General features: G+C 34.1%; 1 protein-coding gene across 1 annotated transcript; it reads right to left on the reverse strand.

Moving 5' to 3' along the window:
- Positions 1-825: 825 nt before the first annotated feature.
- On the reverse strand, positions 826-1,203 carry LOC129753068 (histone H2A-beta, sperm-like). The gene has a single exon (XM_055748867.1). The coding sequence runs from the start codon at positions 1,201-1,203 to the stop codon at positions 826-828; it is 378 nt and encodes a 125-aa protein (XP_055604842.1).
- Between the last annotated feature and the right edge of the window lie 19,005 nt (positions 1,204-20,208).

The raw sequence follows: 20,208 nt of genomic DNA on the forward strand, positions 1-20,208 counted from the left end.
TTTGATGATTGGCAATTTTCTTAAAATATTTCAAAAAAAATTCCTTATGTGCAACGTGAAGCTTCTAATTTCAGCTTTCGAGGAAACAAAGTGAATTTGTTTTAGCATTGCGTAGCTGGATTTTTTTTTCTTAGACTTTGAATAACGGAAAATTAAAGTTTTGTTACTGGATCTTGTCTGAAAATCAATGGAAGTTTAAGTATGAGTTTTGAGATTAAAGTTTTGTTTATTTCTTGTCTTGTAGCTGAAAATATAATTTCATGAAGTCACAACGGTTTGCAAAACCGTGAATCAAAAAACAAGATTTGAAATCTAAATGTCAAAAAAATTAATAAGAGTGATTTGTTGGTTTCAACAAACAGATACTTTTCTAAAAATGTTCATAAAGTTTGGTCGTACAGAAGAGCAAAAAAGTGCGGTTTTGTAAACAAAATTAGAAAAGTGGAAAAAGAGGCGCGTTATGACGTCATGACTTCTATAGTTTATATTTTGATAACGATTTGTTAAAAAAAAGGTTTAATTTCAAATCGAAGCGCTTCAAATTCTCAACTTAAGACGTTTTTTTTCAATGCGCGTAATAAATCGTAAAATTTACATACATTATGCCAAGAAATTGTTATGTTGACGTTGTGACGTCACGCTGAAATGGGTCATATGTATTTTTCAAATCGAATATCCTAAAATCTTTTATTTAAAACTTGGACGAAAAACAATATTTATTCAAAAGGTGGAACAAATCTAATCAAAAATATAAATAATTCTACAGTACTGCACGTTTCCAAACTCGACGGTTTCTGATCCAGTTAATTTAAACTAAAACATTTCTTAGGTCTTCTTTGCAGTCTTCTTTGGTAACAGAATGCCCGAGATGTATGGCAGAACACCTCCTTCGGGAATAATCACATTCGAGAGCAGTTGATTCAGTTCCTGATCCTGCCGGATGGCTAGCAGCAGATGACGTGGTATAATACGAATCTTCCTCCTGTTTCGAGCAATATTGGCTGCCAGCTCCAACACTTCTGCTGTCAAGTACTCTAGCACGGAAGCCAAATAGACTGGTGCCCAGGATCCGACACGATCCGCATAGTTTCCCTTGCGGAGCCGACGATGAACTCGACCCACCGGGAATACTAGCCCAGCACGAATAGAGCGGGACTTGGCCTTTAACTTGGCTTTTTCTTCCTTGCCATTGTCCGGCGACATTTTGAGGAGCAGGGCAACAAGGCGGTTTTACAGAACCTTGTTTGAAGGTGTAGATCGGAAACGTTTTTCTGGCAGTGACAGTTTTTGTAAAATAGGGGTTCTTTGATCTAAAGTATGCAAAGGTGTATGAAAATGTAAATATAAGTTAAGTCTGTACAAAGGGAAAACTCTAACGAATTCATCCATTGTCCTTGGCTCTTAACACAATCGACAGCGAACCAGGCACGAGAGCTTGAGTTGGACACATATCCGCCCTACGCCGTAAAAAAGGCTACTTAGCTTCTGCTGCTTTCACTTGTTCAAACGGCTTCAAAACTTAAAATGTCGATCCGGAGCCAGTATCTTCACTCTTCACAACACTTTCTCAACTTGTTGTCCAGCTATTTACCACGACATTGGAAGGATTTTCTGTGTTGATTGGCATTAACTTAGTCTTTCAACATTGACTTTGAGACCTGCTGCTTCGAAGCTTTCGGTGAGGTCGTCGAGTTTGCTTAGACTACTCTCCCTCTAAGTGTAGCTCAGATGTTTTCATGGTTCAGTCGGTCGAATACTTTTACAAGCTGAATTCCGATCCAGTCGTTCATGTGTGAACCACATCACAACGTTACGAAAGTATTCACAACCTCTCAACGAAAAGTTTACGGTCTTAACTTGATGAAGCTTGTTCACATGTCCGTCCTACGCTGAAAAATAGGCTTCATAGTTGTATAGCGTCTGTTTCTTCCAATGGATTATTTGATTTTTTACATAAACTGTTGGAAAAGATCAATCAGGCCTGTGTGAATACGCGTCAAATTTAGAAATTTTCGGGTGAGATCAATCCTTCTTTCATGTTTTTTTTTTATTCCAACCGCCGCAGCCCGTGGCGTAGAGGATAGCCTTCAAGTCTTCTAAGCTAACGGTCTTGAGATCGAATCTCGGTCACGGCATACATAGTAAACGCTCTGTGGGTTGGTGGTTTTAGCATTTGTAAGATGCTAGCCATCATATCCTCGAAAGTTGTACGCTTAGAGTAAAGTAAAAAAAGAATCTCTTCGAGGAAACATCAAGTTTCATTGAGATCCTGTGTGTGTTTGTGTTCGTTTGTAACTATACTTCAACTTTATTCATTGGTCTTTATGAGTTTACTCTTCATAATCATAATAAGCGTTTGGCAGGGATCTGCACGCTTCATCCTCCCATTGTTCCTGTATCTTTTACGTTTTCATCACATAGTTGGCAATAGTATCTGCAATGCATGTTCTATGTATCAAACTGTCACTGAACCGACCATCGAGATCGAAAATTACATTGAACGCGCCGATATTGAAATGACTGTTCCACGATTCAAAGATGAGCTCGAATGTTGGTGAGAAGCAGCGTTGTCATATATACAGATTTTTCTGTATTTATACAAAATATTCAACGTCAATACAGATAAGATACAGAGATACAGATTTTTAAACATTAAAACAGATTTTTACAAATTTTTTTATATCTCCAAAATCTATTGTTGATGAAACAGTTTGCATGGGCTAACAGAGTTAAATTTTCTTGACCCAATACCTCTCAAACTGCAATTTACAGCAAATACTGTTTTACTTGCACCAGCATCCTGTTTAGACTTGCCCTGGTGTACTTGATAGTTTTTTAAATAACTTGTTCAGACCTTTTACTTCTACAAACAAGCTTTTGTGACGACTATACTAGGTTAGTAGGTAAGAAGCTTCAATAGTCTCTTTTACTCAACAATAAGCATAAATTTAATTGTTTGTCTTCTTAACGGTGGATGATAGTCCCCTAAATAGAAAACACAAATTTTAACATTTCAATTTATATGAAATCTTTTCTTCCTAAGCTTCTTCCTTAACTTTTAGAGTAGGGTGGTTTTAAGATTGTCACTTTAGTTAAAATGAAATCAGAGACTCATATACAAAATTCAAATGTCATATTTGATTAAGTTTGCATCGTCCAGTTTTTAATTCAAAACTCATTATAAAATCGGATTATAACTGAATAAATAAGATTTCTGATTTTCTGAATAAGAAAAATGAATTCTTAAATTTATTTTCGATACTTCATTTAGATTACAAACATGATTTGTCATCATGGTTTCTGCACTGATTTTTAATGACTTATTAAAAAAATCAACAGAACTTGAAATGAGACGTGTTACATATCGGCAATCACTAAAGCTAATTTAATATTTCAATTTTTTTTATCTCAATGTGTATTTTTTTATAAAGCAGTATATTGTAAAATTGTAAAAGATATTCAAGTATTTGATTTTTTTTTTGAGTGTAAGTTCAGGCGTGAAATTTTAGACCAAATTTTTTGTAGTTAGTCTTAAATATGTTAAGGATTTTAAAAATCAGATAGAAAATGAATAACGATAAAAGTTAGGGGAGATGAGGGCATAACGAGCACCCAGGGCATAATGAGCACTCCTTTTTTCTACATAAGTACGTATTTTCTTAAACAAATTTTCATAAGGATTTGTTGCGTACTATCCATAGTATTAATTTTTCACCAAAAAAGAAATATCCTTCTCATCTTTAAAGAAATATTAAATAATAACCAGCTAGGTTCTCAAGTGACGAAAATATTATAATTTTTGAGCACCATCAAATAAGAGTTTATGACCTTTAAATCATCTTGATCTGAAATGTATGCACTGCAACATGATCTACACATTGTTTCTCAATTTTTAACATCATCAAATTTTTGATTTTTCACTTTAAACAATTTTAAAACGCTTTTTTACTTTAATTTGTTCACTAGAGGCGAACAGAGCACTTTCAATGAAGGCATAATGAGCATTTTCTGCCGGGGAATCTAGCAGCGAATTCAACTCGATGAAGTCAACTGAATAATAGAGCTACAGCTTGGCTTGTTTCGTCTGTCGATTTGGCCTATTGGTAAGGTGTCGGAGAGGTAATCAGTAGACTCGAGTTCGATTCCTGTTCGAGGGTTTTTTTTTTTTGCACATACCATTCATGATTGTTTTTTTTTATTGTTACATTATACGGCTAATAGCATCAAAGCATCATCCGTCAAACAAAACAGCAGAAACATAATGTATGAGCATGTGTTAATTATTTGAATTCTACAAACAGACCTAGATTACTGTGTTATTGCTTTGTTTGATGAATCTACGCCTCACCGTTTAGTGCAATCATGATCATGAATGATAAATGAAAAAAAAATCACCTCGACCAGGAATCGAACTCGAGCCTACTGATTACCTTTCCGACATCTAAATAACCAATAGGCCAAATCGTCAGACGATACAATCAAGCTGTAGCCCTATTACTCAGTTGACTTCATCGAGTTTAATTCGCTGCTGGAATTCCCGGCAGAAAACGCTTATTATGCCTTCATTAATGGTGCTCATACTGCCTCGGAGGGTTTCTCATTATGCCTCTACAGTGACTGGTTTTCAGCTTTCGGCAAAAATTTTTAAAATGCATTTTTAAACGTTTTTATCTACTTTTTCAAGTTTCATCCAATTAGGCAATGGACTATTTGAGTGTCTGAACACGAAACAATGGTGTAATTCACATATTACAGCTGTTCTCTATGATTAAATAAGCGTTTTACTTAAAGTGGCCATTATGTGCCCATCTCCCCTACCTAACAAAATCGAAGCAATATACATACATAGTTTTTTTTTCTTTCTAAAGCGACGAAAACTACACCAATTGGGCGTTATTCGACACCTTATTCGTTCCAATCGGAAGAATTCAAGAAAGCGCAAGACTTTGCTCTCATGGCCTGTTGCCAGCGACAGTGTTTTTACTTTTTCCACTGGCCAATTTTACTCAATTCCCGTCTTATTTTTAGCCATCTGGATACACTGCTGGTTGCAGAAAAACATGACAATGAGTTTCTCACTTGAAGCCCGCGCAGGAGCAAAATCATTTCATAATTTTTCAAACACGACGTACTTCCTATCATATCCGATTTAGACTGACTTCAGACGACTTTTTTTACGATCTTTCACTATGCAGTTGGAATTACGATTCGCATCACCGTTGTAAACGACTTAAGTTATCATTTCTGATACGATTTCATGTTTGCTGGGGAAGTGCTTCGCAGAGAAAACGGTCGCATTTAGAGGCAGTCTTCTGTGTGTGTTTAAGCCATTCATCGTGTCACTCGTTATGAAAGACTGAGTAATTTGCAGTTTTCACAGACCGTTAGCCTCCTCAAGTACTAGACACTAAATTTTAATATATTTCTTCTTGTTTATCTCCGGGAAATAAATACAGGCGAGCCTTGTCAACGAAAAGTTTCAGGTTGGAAAATTGCAAGCTGACCGCAAGAGTTCATTTCGATGTCCATTTCGGAATTTTTCAAAATATCTCTCCACAAGCAGTCCAATTATTTTGCGCATGATTTGAACACCGTATTTCGTTAATTGTACCGGTAAGCAGCTTTCTACCTTGTCGAAATGAAGTTAGGCCTATTTATAAATCAGCTAGACAAACCAGTCCGAAAAGTTTGACTTTTTATCACTTCCTCTTCTCATATTTTCGGATTGAGCTTGAAAAAACCTCTCACATTCCTCTCACTTCATGGAATCAATAATCATATCTTTTATTAAAACTTTAGCTCACTATAGGGTCCTCTAGGACTTCTTAAATTAGTTTCCCTGTGATTTTTGGTCAAATAGTTGATTTTCAGCTGTTTGGGGTCTCCCACTGGGACTTTTCATGATTTTTCTCGATCCTGCCCAAAAAATTTCGTCAAGGAACTTTAGTATTGGACTCAAAAATTACTCAACAGATTGACACCAAATTTTGTACACGAACAGATTATCGCAGAGAACAGACGTACCAGCTCGAACAAAAAATCTTCAAAAAAGTGTGTAAAATTTCAAATACTGACATCCAAAATATACGTTGAAAATTGACTTGAAACAATGCCATCTATTGCGCCGTTCAAAAGTTACAAATCAAATTTTCAAGTGCCCAGTTTTCGAAAAGGCTTAATAGTATATGAACTCATTAATAATTTAACTAATGAAGCTCTTAAAATACACCCATAGAAAAGGTTGCAAAAATCCTATGCCTATTTAGCAAATCTCTGTGCCGATAATGCGCTGAAATGTGCACTGTGCCGAAGACAGTATGTTTGAAAAACCATAACTGGCATAAGGACTCGGCTCCCAACCAAAATGATGACCACTACATTCAAGCGAAACAAGAAAAACATGTTATGGGATTTCCTTCCTATTGGATAATTCATCCCAGAAACAAGAAAATAAAAATTAAAACCACAGCGCTGTGGTGAGAATCGAACTCAAATCACCAATTGTATCGTCTTGCCAATCCGACATCCTAACCAGTGTACTATTCGAGCTTCATGCAGGACGAGGTATATTTGTCATAGGCTTTCTGTTACCGATCAATCACAAAAAAAAACGTACAACGGCGGCTTCCCGGCGTTTGGCCTCCTTTCAATGCATTCCTTTGTCTTAAGATGGAAACGGGAAAGGGAACGGGAGTGAAGGAACGGGAAACCCATTGAATGAGAACTGTGCTTTGCTTACTGCCTGCTATTACATACACACGCTACATATACACAGCTGCTGAAGCCGGGCAGCTTGGCCGGTGTTGTTTGCCGGTGAATTGAAGGAATGTGTTTGTTGTTGCTTTTGCTACATACACACGCACAGCTTAGCCGTGTTTGCCGGTCGATTGAATTAGAAGGATGTTTTTGTTGTTGCTTTTGCTACATTCACACGCACAGTGCTCGGTTCGCTGGCTGCCTGGTGTTGGCCGGTATTTATTTCCATCCTTCTTCGGCTTGTGATGCGATGGGGAGGGACGCGAAAACGTTTTTATTTTGTTTCATTCAGACATACGCAATTCGGTTGCTCTGGGAGGTTAATGCCGGTGGGCGCAAATCGAATCAGTGCCGGTCGCGTTATCTTCTTGTACCAATGATGCTATGAAATTGACTACACGTCATTGGCACAGAGGCTGAATTTTGGGTGTAGACGGGTTCAATTGATTTCTAGATAAATGCAAAAATAGTTACTTTTGACTGGACAGAATTTCACTTCCTTTCATACGGTTTTTATTTATTGACTTTTTTCGATGAGGGAAAAAACTTTTTTTTAATTTACCTAACGTTTCGGGTTACTTTTCTGATCCCATCATCAGATGTCCCCAGAGTAACCAGAAACTTTACGTAAATTAAAAAATTCAAAAAAAGGTTATTTCACTCACCGAAAAAAGTCAATAGATTAAAATCGTATAACTAGTACTGGTGAACAATTTTTATTCATTCTTTTTTTGCACTACTGGCAGTTTTACAATAGGTTTTACAATTGGTACTTCTTGACGATCAGTCTTACCCATAAGAACTGATTCTAGACATCTCAAACTGGGCTACTTTCAAGTATCACTTTTGCATTCCATTATCCTAAATTTAGCATTTCTATGCTTCTAGCTTGAAAGAAATAGCAATAAACTTTCAAGATATTTTTCCATTATGTAGCCGAACGAAAGTGTTACAAAACTTTTACAGCAATTTTCTTGAAACATGCCAAACAGTTCATACGACCTGTTCAAAACTGACCATAAATTCGTTTTTTTTCTCAGTTTGGTTTTGACAGTTCTCTTTAGTGTGTTTGGAGACATCTGGTGGCCCAGCCAAAAAAACAAAAATTGGTTCAAACGATTGTTGGAAATTTTACGCAAGTTTCGTGGGCTAGCTTCTACGTCTGTTCTCTGTGATATTATAAAGCTATGATCATTTAGTATCCGGACACTTTTTATCGGTGATAGCTTCGTTACTTGAGCTTGGATATGCAAAATTTTAGTAGTGTTGTGTTTGTAATGAAAAGGACTATCTTGCCTATTTTTTCAGATTTTTAAGATAACGTATGTTTGAAATATTTACGATGCAAGAAGAAATAATAAAAATAATTTTGCACAATCGACTCGGAAATTCTTCATTGTCGACTTGAAATAATCATGAATTGTTGTTTTTTCTGATTTTTTTTGGCCCAAATGGTTAAGAAGTATAAGGAGCCACTCTGGGATGCTCACGAAGTTCAAACCAAGCATTGGAGTGACACCCTTGATCTCAAATATGGGAAAAAAGACTTAGATTATTGAGAATAATTGAAAATAGACCCCTAAACTATGCAGTTAATCCCTTTCCGGCAGGCAAAAAGTGTTGCCTTACTAGTAAAACCGGCAATGTGACAGATGTGTCCTGATGAACAAGGAAATCTCTGTTAAAACCGAATTTAAAAGATCAAATTTTCGAGATGCCTACTCATGAAAAGTTTCGAAATAGATTCCAATTGGGTTTTCTAGGTAAATTTGTGTTACATATCATGATTTTGCAAAGGTTTTGCTTCCGTGGTAAAAATAATAGATTTATACATGACTGAAACAAGTGTGCAAAGATAAAAAAGGGATTTTATAATAAAGTAAGAGTATTTCTTGTAATTAACGATAATTTTTTTTTTATATTTTTACATTAAATATCATTTTTACACCCAGGCCCGTGCGAAGGACCCCAACCATGATGGGGGGGGGGGGGGGGGGTGGTGGGGGGGGGGGTTGTGAGGCTTTGAAATTCAAATTTAGCTCAAATAAAAGCAATAACAAAAGTATACAATTAGTAAGGAAATAGATCTTTAACATCATTTTCTTACTATAATTTTCACAAAAACTTTAAGATAATTAATTCTACAGATAAACTACTTAAAAATTTCCAAAACAAATCACAAATAAAAGGATTGATATTTTCGGTAAGTTAATGATAAATTTTTCAAAATGATGTTTTTTATTATGACCGAGAAATTTGCTTCAAAATAATTTCTAAGCAGTCTAGTTTTGAAATTTAAAATAAATATTCTCAGAACACAGATTTGAAAAAATAAATGCTTTCTAGAATAAATGTCACATCAGGTAAAAATTTACCATGATTTATTATTGAGAAAATGATAATAGTTGATATTAATTATTCATCTAAATTTACATTTATTTCCTCCATTTTCAACTGAAGCGTTGATTGAAAAAAATGAAGTGTGATGAATTTAATAAAAAAAATCGCGATTTTATATATGAATATTTGATCAGGAAAAAATTAAAAGTTTATGTTTTTAGAATACAAAAAATTCAGAATTGAAAAAAGTAGACCAATTGATTCAAAGTATTTTTGATGTTAAGTTAAAAAAGTTGAATTCAATTTTAACTAGATTTCATTTTACAAATTTGTTAAAACTGCAAGATGTTTAGATTTATCTTTTAAAAAATATCTACAATTCAATTCGGGTTAAAACTCCTTTAAAAATTCGTTAAATGAGAAAAAGTTAAAAATTGAAAGTTTATAAAACTTTTTTCTCAGAACTCAAAATTACTTGAAGTCTTGAGAAAAGTTGATAATTGATTTGAAAGCTCATTTTTAAATGTTATGTTTTTGATTTAAAATATTGTTAAAAAAGTGCAAAACTTTCTAAATTAATTTTAACCTATTTTCAAAAGTCATTTCAGTAACAAATGCAGATGGAGAAAATACAAATTTAGATTCAGGGAACCCAAATCAGTTAAAATCACGTTTTAAATTCATTGCATCTTAAACAAATGTTAATTTTGTGGCCTTGAATAATTCATCAAAACCTTTTTAAATGTGATGTGGAGCATTGAGAAGAACAAGTATAAAAATTTAAATTAGGCTGAAATTTGTTTAGTGATGCATATTTCATATCAGCATAACATTTGTCAAGACATAACCAATTTTAAAAATCAAAATTTTTCGTAAAAAATTAGAGAATGGTAGATTTTGGATTTGTTTTGCCAATTCTGTTAACCATCATGAGAGGTAAACGCCTTTTTTTCTGGTGACCAACTTGTCGATGTATGAAATTAGTATTCGTTGAATTAATTTTGAAGTTCAAATTTTTTGTTTCAAACTCTGTTCTTGTTTAGTTGCATTTCTTATTAAGAACCAAATCTAAAGACGAGTTAGGGTTTTTGTATGTCAAGTATATAAAAGGTTAATTGAATTGCAAAACGAAACTTCCAATTAGAAACTAGTTTCAATTCGTGAACGTCATATAGTGTCGCAAAATGAAATGTCTCAAGCCTAGGGTGATGTAAGACTAAATTCCGCCGGAGGTGAGCCAAATTTCTGACTTATTTGTTAACACCTTTTAAGATCAAGTAATTTTCTGATAATACGGTGAAAATTTTACTTGGAAAAAATCTCCATGGGAGGGAGGGGGTTAACCCTTAAACTCCCTCCCCCCATTCGCACGGCCTTGTTAACACCATTATTTACTCCATAGAAAATTTTTCGATCAAATGAATAAGGCTATGATCATTTAGTATCCGGGCAGTTACAAACGTGTGTATTTTAAAAACTATTCATTTGATCGAAAAACTTTCTATGGAGGAAATGAAGGTGTTAATATGACATTTAAACTAAAAATATAAAAAAAATATATTTATCAATGATTTCAAGAAATACTCTAACTTTTTCATAAAATCTCTTTTTTATCTTTGCACACTTTTTTCAGTCATGTTTTGATTTATTTTTTTTACCACAGAACCAAAACCTTTGCAAAATCATGATATTTTACACTAACTCACCTGGAAAAACCAATTGGAATCTGGTTGGAACCTTTTCATGAGTTGGTATCTCGAAGAAATTGATCTCTTAAATCCGGTTTTAACATAATTTTTTTTGTCCATCAGAACACATCTGTCTTATTGCGTAAAAACCGGATGCACAGATTGCGATCTTTGGATCTGATCATTATTAGTTATTTACTTGGTGTCTACTAGTCAGGTAACACTTTTTGCCTGCCGGAAATGGATTTTTTGATTTATGTAGGGAGTCTTCATTCAGTTATCCCAAATAACCATAATCTTTTCACCATATTTAAGATCAAGAGTTGCACTCCGATAGTTGATTTGAACTTCGTGTGGATCCTAGAGTGGCTCCTTATACTTAATAACCATTTGGTAAGAAAAAAAATTAGAAAAAATCAACAGTTCATGAGCTTTCGAGTCAACAATGAAAAATTTTCGAGGCACAAAATGCGCAAAAGGAGCAAATTTGTGCAAAATTATTTTTATCATGTCTTTTTGCATAGTAAATATCTCATACACACGTAAACTTAAAAATCTAACAAAAATAGGCAAGATAGTCCTTTTCATAACCAACACAACGCTACTAAATTTTTGCATATTCGAGCTCTATTAACGCAGCTATCACCAAAATAAAGTGCCCGGATACTAAATGATCATAGCCTTAGTTTTAAAAATACACTAGTTTGTATCTGTCCGGATTCTAAATGATCATAGCCTTATTACTAAGTAGCTTCACTGAAAATTTCATCGCTCTGAAAATTTCAGCTCTCTGCCAAACAGTGAATAATTTTGATTTCTGAGAAAAAAGGATTAAAGTTTCGGTCTTTTCATTTTTATTCCAACTCAGCAGAAAACGGGAATCTTTGCGAATCTTGAATGAATTAATTTGAATCCTCGATATTTCTTAAGGCATGAGTCATGAGGCAAGTTGAATGAGTAAAAATCTTCAATATTGAATTTATTTGAATGATGTCAGAAAAAGATATTAATTTTTTAAAGCGGTGTGCTTCTGAAACTTAAATTCCCAAACAAAATTAATGAATACTTGGTTGAATGAAGGATAACAGAAAGGTTACGGTGTTCATGTAGGTGTATTAATTTATCAGTTATAAAAGGATTTTTTTTAATTTTTTTTATATAATCTGAATGATTTGAATTCAGAACTCAAAATCTTCCAAAATCTATTATTCAAATACTGGAACCAATATTGATTTTCTCATGTGTAATCTGAATTCGAAATTCAAGTTTCGTAATTTATACTGTTAATATATTTATATCTAGGTCAGGCTTTGATTTTTTAGACTAAACCCTAAATTTTAGGATATTGATTCAGAATAAAATTGCTCAAAAATAATTGTGTAATTAACATTCAGTTATTTTCATTCATTACATGAATTCGAGTTCGTACTTTAATTATTAAATTACGAACTCGAATTCAAGTAAAAGTTGTATACACATTTTTGAATTTTAAGAATTCAGGAAATGTTATTCAGCACTCAGAACAACATTCAAAATTATTTCGTTCATTAGAATTATAACTTTAAATCACTGAGGGTCAAATCTCTCGATTTCGCTTTCCGAATTCGACAATGACAAAAATAGTTTAAAAGTTTTTTTTTTTTATTTATTTTCTTAGCGGCCCACCACACTCCCCCACACCAAGAAGCTCATTAGAGCCCCCTGGTAATGGACGCTAACTGTTCTCAGCACGTCTGGCAGCAAAAGGGGAATAAAACAACTCGCGATCAAGATTTAATCATGCTGAGAACCTACAAAAATTATTTAAACGAGGGAATGTAACGATACAACAACTAAACTACAACATGAATCTCAGTGGAAAGATATTTTCCTTTGAAGAGATACATGCGTTTCTATTATTAAAGGTACAAGCAACAAAAAAACAAATTAAAAATTGAGCTTAAGATTAGATTAATTAAAACTATTAAATTAATAAATTAAATTAAATGAATTATTTATCCAGCTAAGAAAATTTCAAAAAGGTATCTAATTAACTCTAAAAAAGTGGTTGGCTGAACATCAAATTACATTTTCTTTGAAATATTGCATTAGTTTGTTCTTGAAATGGTTCCTGTATGTTATGTTTTTTATATCAGAGGGAAGACTATTAAATTTTGTTGGTCCAATGAATGAAATTCGTCGCTGTCCACGAGAAGTGGAGGACGTGCTGCGTATCAAATGATTAGAATGTCGGGTATTATGGATGCGTATTCCTGGAGTGAACCTTAAACTTTGATTTCTATTTAATGAATGCAAGTTATCAAATATTAGGTAATAAAGATGAGAGTGTATGAAGGCAAAATAAAACTTGAGCAAGACATGACGTTTATATTCTTAAATAAAAAAAAATGCCCTACAAAATGTTAAGGAAAAAAAATGACAATTTTTTTTTAATTCAGCCTACTACGAGTGACATCCGTATATATTCATGCATCATGAATTGGGTTATACAATGGTGTTTTTGTAGAATATTTTTTGAAGCAGAAAATTCAAATATTTGTTTTGGAAAGTTATTAAAATTTCAACGCGATTTGATGTGCTATTTTATTATGCCCGTTAAAAAAAATAGCAAAGTTATGCAGGTTTGAAATATGTTTTTTTATTTTATTTACAAAAAAAAAACTAGCCGAATCTTACTCGGAAAAAAAAATTTAGAAATCTAAAAAATGATGTGTTTTCAAGTCGTAGTAATGCACCAAATTTTCAATTTTGGGGGAAGATCTTAAGATCATCGGCTCAAAATTTCAGATCATAAAAAATTCCTTTTACGGAATTCACGGTAAAATTGTTTTAAGGTATGCTTTTTTAACTTCATGGCTATTCCAAACGCAAAACTTTAAAGCAAGAAATATAAACAGTCTCTGGAGTATTTTATTTAAACCAAACTAAATATCTCACACAAAACAATCGATTCTGGGGAACCCTATGGCTCGGTTTCGGTTTCTGGCTCTCGAATCCGACACGGATCGTCTCCTTCGAAAGGTTTCTTTAGTGGAGCGTCAGTCTTTGGAAATACCGGAAGGGACAACATACCTGGTCGCTTCTGTTTCTTTTGGCCTTTGCTGTTCTTCGTTCGATTTGCCGACTGAATCCAACTTTTGCGGGGCTGCTGGATTGCTTCATAAAGCACCCGAATCAGCGCACCGTGACTGCCAAAGATGAGCTGAAAAGTGCCAAAGAATTTGATCTTTTTGTTCCGTCGATTGCGAGATGTATTGATACCTTGCCATTGGAGTAGCAATCTGACTGTTTTGACTTAGCGGTAACCTTTCAATTCTCTTCGGGTTGATGTGTACTCGTTTCACTCTTGTTTGATGGTAGAAATTGTTTGTCATTTGTGGAGATTTTCATGCCAATCCGCAACAAAGACAGGGTTTTATTTATAGAATCGTGCTTTTTGAGGTCTATTTTTGATTTTATGGGTCTTTGATCACAGATAAATAAATGTGATACTTAATCCGGTGAAAAAAAATACCATTCTCATCGTATTTTATGTGTTTCAATTATGATTGGTACTGATATTTCATTCGATACCGGATAAATGTTGAAAAAACTATGCCTTTTGTTTTGCATTGCATTTATGAACGATACTGCTGTTTTTTCCTCGATTTTAAAATGAACTGGATTAGCTTCATGAAAAGCTTCATAAGTAGGTACCTACCTGTATCTCATCGTACTGAAACCTCATGCTGCGATGACATTTTCAGCTGTTTTATTATTCAATTTGTACAGCTCAGTATGACACTAAATAAATATGTGTGCAAAAGAGCAACAAAAATTGATTGCTACGTCTGGTTGAATGCAGGAAAAAAAGTTCATCTGAATGACGGTGCTCAAACTGTTGAAATCTTTAATCGTCTGAGTTTACTCTGGTTTGAGTCAGTTCGAAATATTCAAAATTTACAGTACATAGCACAGTGGTGAAAGTTTTTTTTTAACGTTAAGAAGATCAGTAGAATTGATTATACAGTTTCAATTCGCAGTACATTGGTATTGGATAAGAATCGTTTAAATTACAAAACGTTGAATAAATACAATGTAAACACACCCACAAATCAGACTCCAATCCAATAATGTATATTCTAGGTGAAATTATCGGTATAAGGTTCTATGCCGGACCGGCATTAACAAGCTTTCTTGTAACTGGTATTATCTTTCCAGCGAATCCGCATTGCATAAGTCTGGAAGAAACCAAATAGAACATACGTATCCCATACTCTATTACATGACAAAGCAGAATGAAAACAATCAGCCTGCAATGATACAGTGAGCGAAATAAGAATAGCACCACTATGTTTTTTTCTTGTTAAAATATGAATGATTGAAAGATACGAAAGTTTTCTTCCACAGTTTGTTCTGAATTGCTTAACGGATAAATCAAGCATAAGTTTTCTTTTTTTGGACGTAGCAATTGGCGTTGACCAAAAATGTGAAAAAAGGGTGCGAAATAAGAATAGAACCACTTGAGTTTTTCAACAAAAACAAGAGTATTTTTAAAAATTTACTGTCTAAAAGTGAATAATAATGCATCTATGAATTATTTGAATGGATAACTGCATTTTAAGGAGTTTTCCAGAATTCCAAAGGTTTTCAAAGGTATTAAAAGGGTTTTTTAAGAGATGCTCCTCTAGCGTTAAGGAATTTGATATTTGAGCTATAAAACTTTATCAAACTGCTTGATTTCTTCATTAACATTCATAAGTATGATGGAAAATGATGGAACATATATTTGAGGCTGAGTTTGAATCCAAAAAGCAGATTGAAATTAAAAAATACTTATGTTTTTTAATAGTCAAACACTATTTCCCTATTTTTAAGTCATAGATGGCAGCACTATCTTGCCATTTAACCAAATTCATGCCCATATCCGAATATCCGGGATTAATTAGGGAGTGCTGGATAATTTTGGTAAAGAAATAAATACATGTACCATGTGAACGCTTTGGAAATTCTAAGATCAATAAATCCAAAAAAAAATTAGAATTGCATCAAGGTCACTAAAAGTGATTTTTTTGGACCAATTATCAGAACAAAGTTATACTTTGCGATGGAGCTTGACGGGCCAGACGTTTAGCAGTATTATTGGTATGATTTGTAATTGAATCGGAAGTTGAGATGAGCAGGAATTTTAGCGGTTGTACATTTTTGTGCTGGTGATTTTTTTGCAAATCCGGAAAAGCTTTCTGTAGCGTGAACTTCCACAAAACTGTGATGGGAAAATACCTTAAAATGATGAATATGGGCCTAAATAAACTTGGAAAATCAATATTGAGACTAAATTTGGTTTTAACTGCAAGATAGTGCTGCCATCTACGACTTGAAACAGGAAAAAGTGTGGTTTACTGAACAAAATCAAAATTTATGATCTCCAACCTATTTTTTTCTGATTCCAAATTAATTCCGAAGGTTTGTTTCATCATTTCACGTCATTTTAATGAAGGAAATAAGTAGTTTGGTAAAGAATTACAGCTCAAATATCAAATTCCTTAACGCTAGAGGAGCATCTCTTAAAACCCCCTTTTAAAACTTTTGAAAACCTTTGGAATTCTGGAAAACTCTTTGCAATGCAGTTATCTATTCAAATAATTCGTAGAAGCATTATTTTTCACTTTTAGACAGTATATTTAAAAAAATAATCTTGATTTTGTTGAAAAACTCAAGTGGTTCTATTCTTATTTCGCACCCTTTTTTCACATTTTTGGTCAACGCCAATTGCTACGTCCAAAAAAAGTAAACTTATGCTTGATTTATCCGTTAAGCAATTCAGAACAAACTGTGGAAGAAAATTTTCGTAATATTCAATCATTCATATTTTAGCAAGCAAAGAACATAGTGGTGCTATTCTTATTTTGCTCACTGTATTGTCGAATGATGTATTGAGCGCTGTGTTTTCATGTTAACCCTCATTGGAAAAAAACATAATTTGTTTCCAACCGATGCCAAAAAACCACCATTCAAAGATGAGATGTTAACCGGCCGGCAATAGAAAACTGTTTCTAATTTCCCATGCCCACCCCATTCCCCTCCTAATCTCATTTCTTTTCCATCAAAGACAAAGCAGGATGAAACGAAAATCACTGGTAAAACGGCAGACGGCCTAAGCAGTGCGTTTTTTTGGTAATCGGCTGTGGGTTATGATAATAAACCTTCATTTGCTAACCGACTCAGAAGGTGCACATGGTAAGGTATCAGACAGGCAAGCCGAGATGGTATGTTGCAGTGAGTTCGATTCTCACTATTTAATTTTTTTGACACAATAGGATGAAAACCCCGTGAATGTTTTTCTTGTTTCGCTTAAATGTAGTGTAGCATCATTTTGCACGTGAGCTCAAGTCCAAGTAGTGCTTTCTAATAATATCATCTTTGGCACAGCACACTATTCAGCGCATTTTTGGCACAGTTATTTGCTAAATAGGCATGGAATTTTTGCAATCCCTTTTAAAAATGGATGTAGACAAGTCAATAGTAGAGTATTTTACAAAGGATCCCATGCACTGATCATATTGAAAAAAAAAATCCAAATTTTCATTAAGTTGGAACAAATTGGATAGAAGCTTGCATGCAATATACTTTCATACAATGTACATTGCATTTGCATATTTTGGAACTTATATTGGAAAAATCTCGACTACACACAGCGATACAATTACCATTCTTTATAGTTTGACTTCAGTTCTATAGTCTAATTTTTTTTTCAAAGAATTTATCATTTTTTTTTCAATAAAATACCTTAAACTTTTTTTTATATTTGTTCCGGCCTAATTCAGAGTCATACAGCGGTGTGAGTTGAAATGGCAGCGCCATTAAATTCTATGCAAAATGCTTCCGACCCATGTGAATTTGATTCGTTAGCAAAAAATATAATATGGACGTGTTCAAAAGTATTGGAAACCATACAAAACCTATTACATGTCTCTTAAAATCAATGAAAAAAAAAACACTTAACGTGTTTGAACTTCGTATTCTAATCGTTCCTGGTATGGTATATGAGTTTTTAATAGTGTGAAAATGTTATTGAATTGCTGATTCTTCTACTGGATGAAGTATTTAAGTGAAACCGTCATTCGGATTCTAAAAACGTTTAAATTTATTCAATTGATTATCTTAAATTTACAAATGTGTGAAATGGCTGATTTAAGTGTTTTTTACTTTTGCTTGGTTTTATTTTTAACAAAATAGAAATGAAAAGATTATCATTAAAGATTATGTGAGGCCTTTTGAGCCTAAGTGGTATAATTATTTTAAAGTTTGAATTTCGAGAAAAAACGCTTTTGAGGTTCCGAGTTGTGGAAGTCCCTACATATTTTTCATAAATTTATAACTTTCATTTGATAAAAACTGTGATGATAAAATATAAACAGAATAAAATTACACCAGTAAAAATTCGAAAAACAAAAAAAAAAACATAATTACCAGATTAAGCGGTGAATAGACGCACCTGCTTTTTGGGCAAATTTTTTTGAAACAGTATAAGACGGTGACTTAAGTCAAAATGTGCTAAATTTCGTCACCCTTTCAATCCTCTTTTCAAAGTTTATTCAGTGTGCCTTAAACAATTTTGACGGTTCATGAATTGAAAAGAACGATGTTTACACCTCTTTTTTATATTTTAGAATCTTTAAAAAAATAAAAAGTAAATCTGCAACGTATAGCTTTTAACTTCAGCTTACTTGAACACAAAGTTTTTTTTTTTAATTCCGTAGCTAATCTACAGTCTTTTTTACTAAGCATGTTTTTCGGACTGTTGTGTTGTGAGCCTACTTGGTTGAATGATTCAACTGAATCAAAGCAATCGAAAGATTCCTTTTAATTCAACCACGGTAGCGTGGTACCGTTTTCAAAACTATTAATTTAGTTGAAATTATAACATCCTTTTACATTAAAAGGTGAAACGGTCAAAATTTGGTCAACATCCACTTAACGTATTTCTTCCAATTTTGCATTTAAAAAACCTGAACGCCCCTAATTTTGAAGGTATGTGTTTGTAGAATATTACTACTATTTTGATTTTGGAATTCACTCTTCAGCAAGGTTGCCGAAATCACAGAAAAATCTGTAATGTCACAGAATTTTGAGCAAATTTTCATCACAGAATCTGTGTCACAGAACACAGAATTTCGGGAATTTTCACAGATTTCACAGATTTTTTATGTTTTGAGTGCGTTTCAAAAATTTCATCTTTTTATTTTAATTTAAATTTTGAATTTTTATGTTAAAATTGGAAAAATATGATAAGATAAGTAGAGATATTTGATTTTGCTCAAATGAAATGTAAAAAAGACACACTTTTTCTTGAATTTTCAATGAAATAGAGTCACAGAATCCATCACAGAATTTTGAGGTAAAATCACAGAAATTCAGATTTTTTTTTCGACAAAACACAGATTTGTTTTCGGCAACCTTGCTCTTCAGTTGTCAAAATGCCGTCCAAGGAAGAAGAGCAGCGTATCAAAATTTTGCTCGTGCATCGCGAAAATCCGACCTACTCGCACGCAAAGCTGGCAAAATCGCCAAAGTTGCCAAATCAACCGTTACAAATGTAATTAATGTTCTTGGGGAACGTTTGTCGACAGCCAGGAAGTCTGGATCGGGGGAAAATTGAAAACCGGAAGCCACTAAGACAACAAAGAGAGTTGCCGGTAGTTTCAAGCGAAACCCTAAGCTCTCTCTCCGAGATGCCGCAAATAAGCTGGGTGTATCGTCTACAACCGTGCATCGAGCCAAAAACGAGCCGGACTATCGACTTACAAGATAGTAGTGACTCGAAATCGCAATGATAAACAAAATACGATGGCCAAAGCGCGATCCAGGAGGCTGTACACGACGATGCTGACGAAGTTTGACTGCATGGTAATGAACGACGAAACCTACGTCAAAGCCGACTACAAGCAGCTTCCGGGACAGGAGTTTTCTACGGCAAAAGGAAGGGGAAAGGTAGCAGATATTTTCAAGCACATGAAACTGTCAAAGTTCGCGAAGAAATGTCTGGTTGGGCAAGCCATTTGTACCTGCGGCTTGAAAAGCAGCATTTTCATAGCTTCCGGGACTGTCAACCAAGAAATTTACGCGAAAGAGTGTTTGAATAAACGTCTGCTGCCTTTCCTGAAGAAACACGGTTGTTCCGTATTGTTTTGGCCAGATTTAGCATCTTGCCATTACGGTAAAAAGGCCATGGAGTGGTACGCCGCCAACAACGTGCAGGTGGTTCCCAAGGACAAGAACCATCCCAACACGCCAGAGCTCCGCCCAATTGAGAAATACTGAGCTATTGTCAAGCGGAACCTAAAGAAGACAAAAAAAACTGCTAAGGACAAGCAGCAGTTCAAGGCAAACTGGCTTTCTGCGGCGAAGAAGGTGGACAAGGTGGCTGTACAAAATCTGATGG

Source organism: Uranotaenia lowii, chromosome 3 (genome assembly GCF_029784155.1).
Source record: "Uranotaenia lowii strain MFRU-FL chromosome 3, ASM2978415v1, whole genome shotgun sequence".
Taxonomy (NCBI): Eukaryota; Metazoa; Arthropoda; class Insecta; order Diptera; family Culicidae; genus Uranotaenia; species Uranotaenia lowii.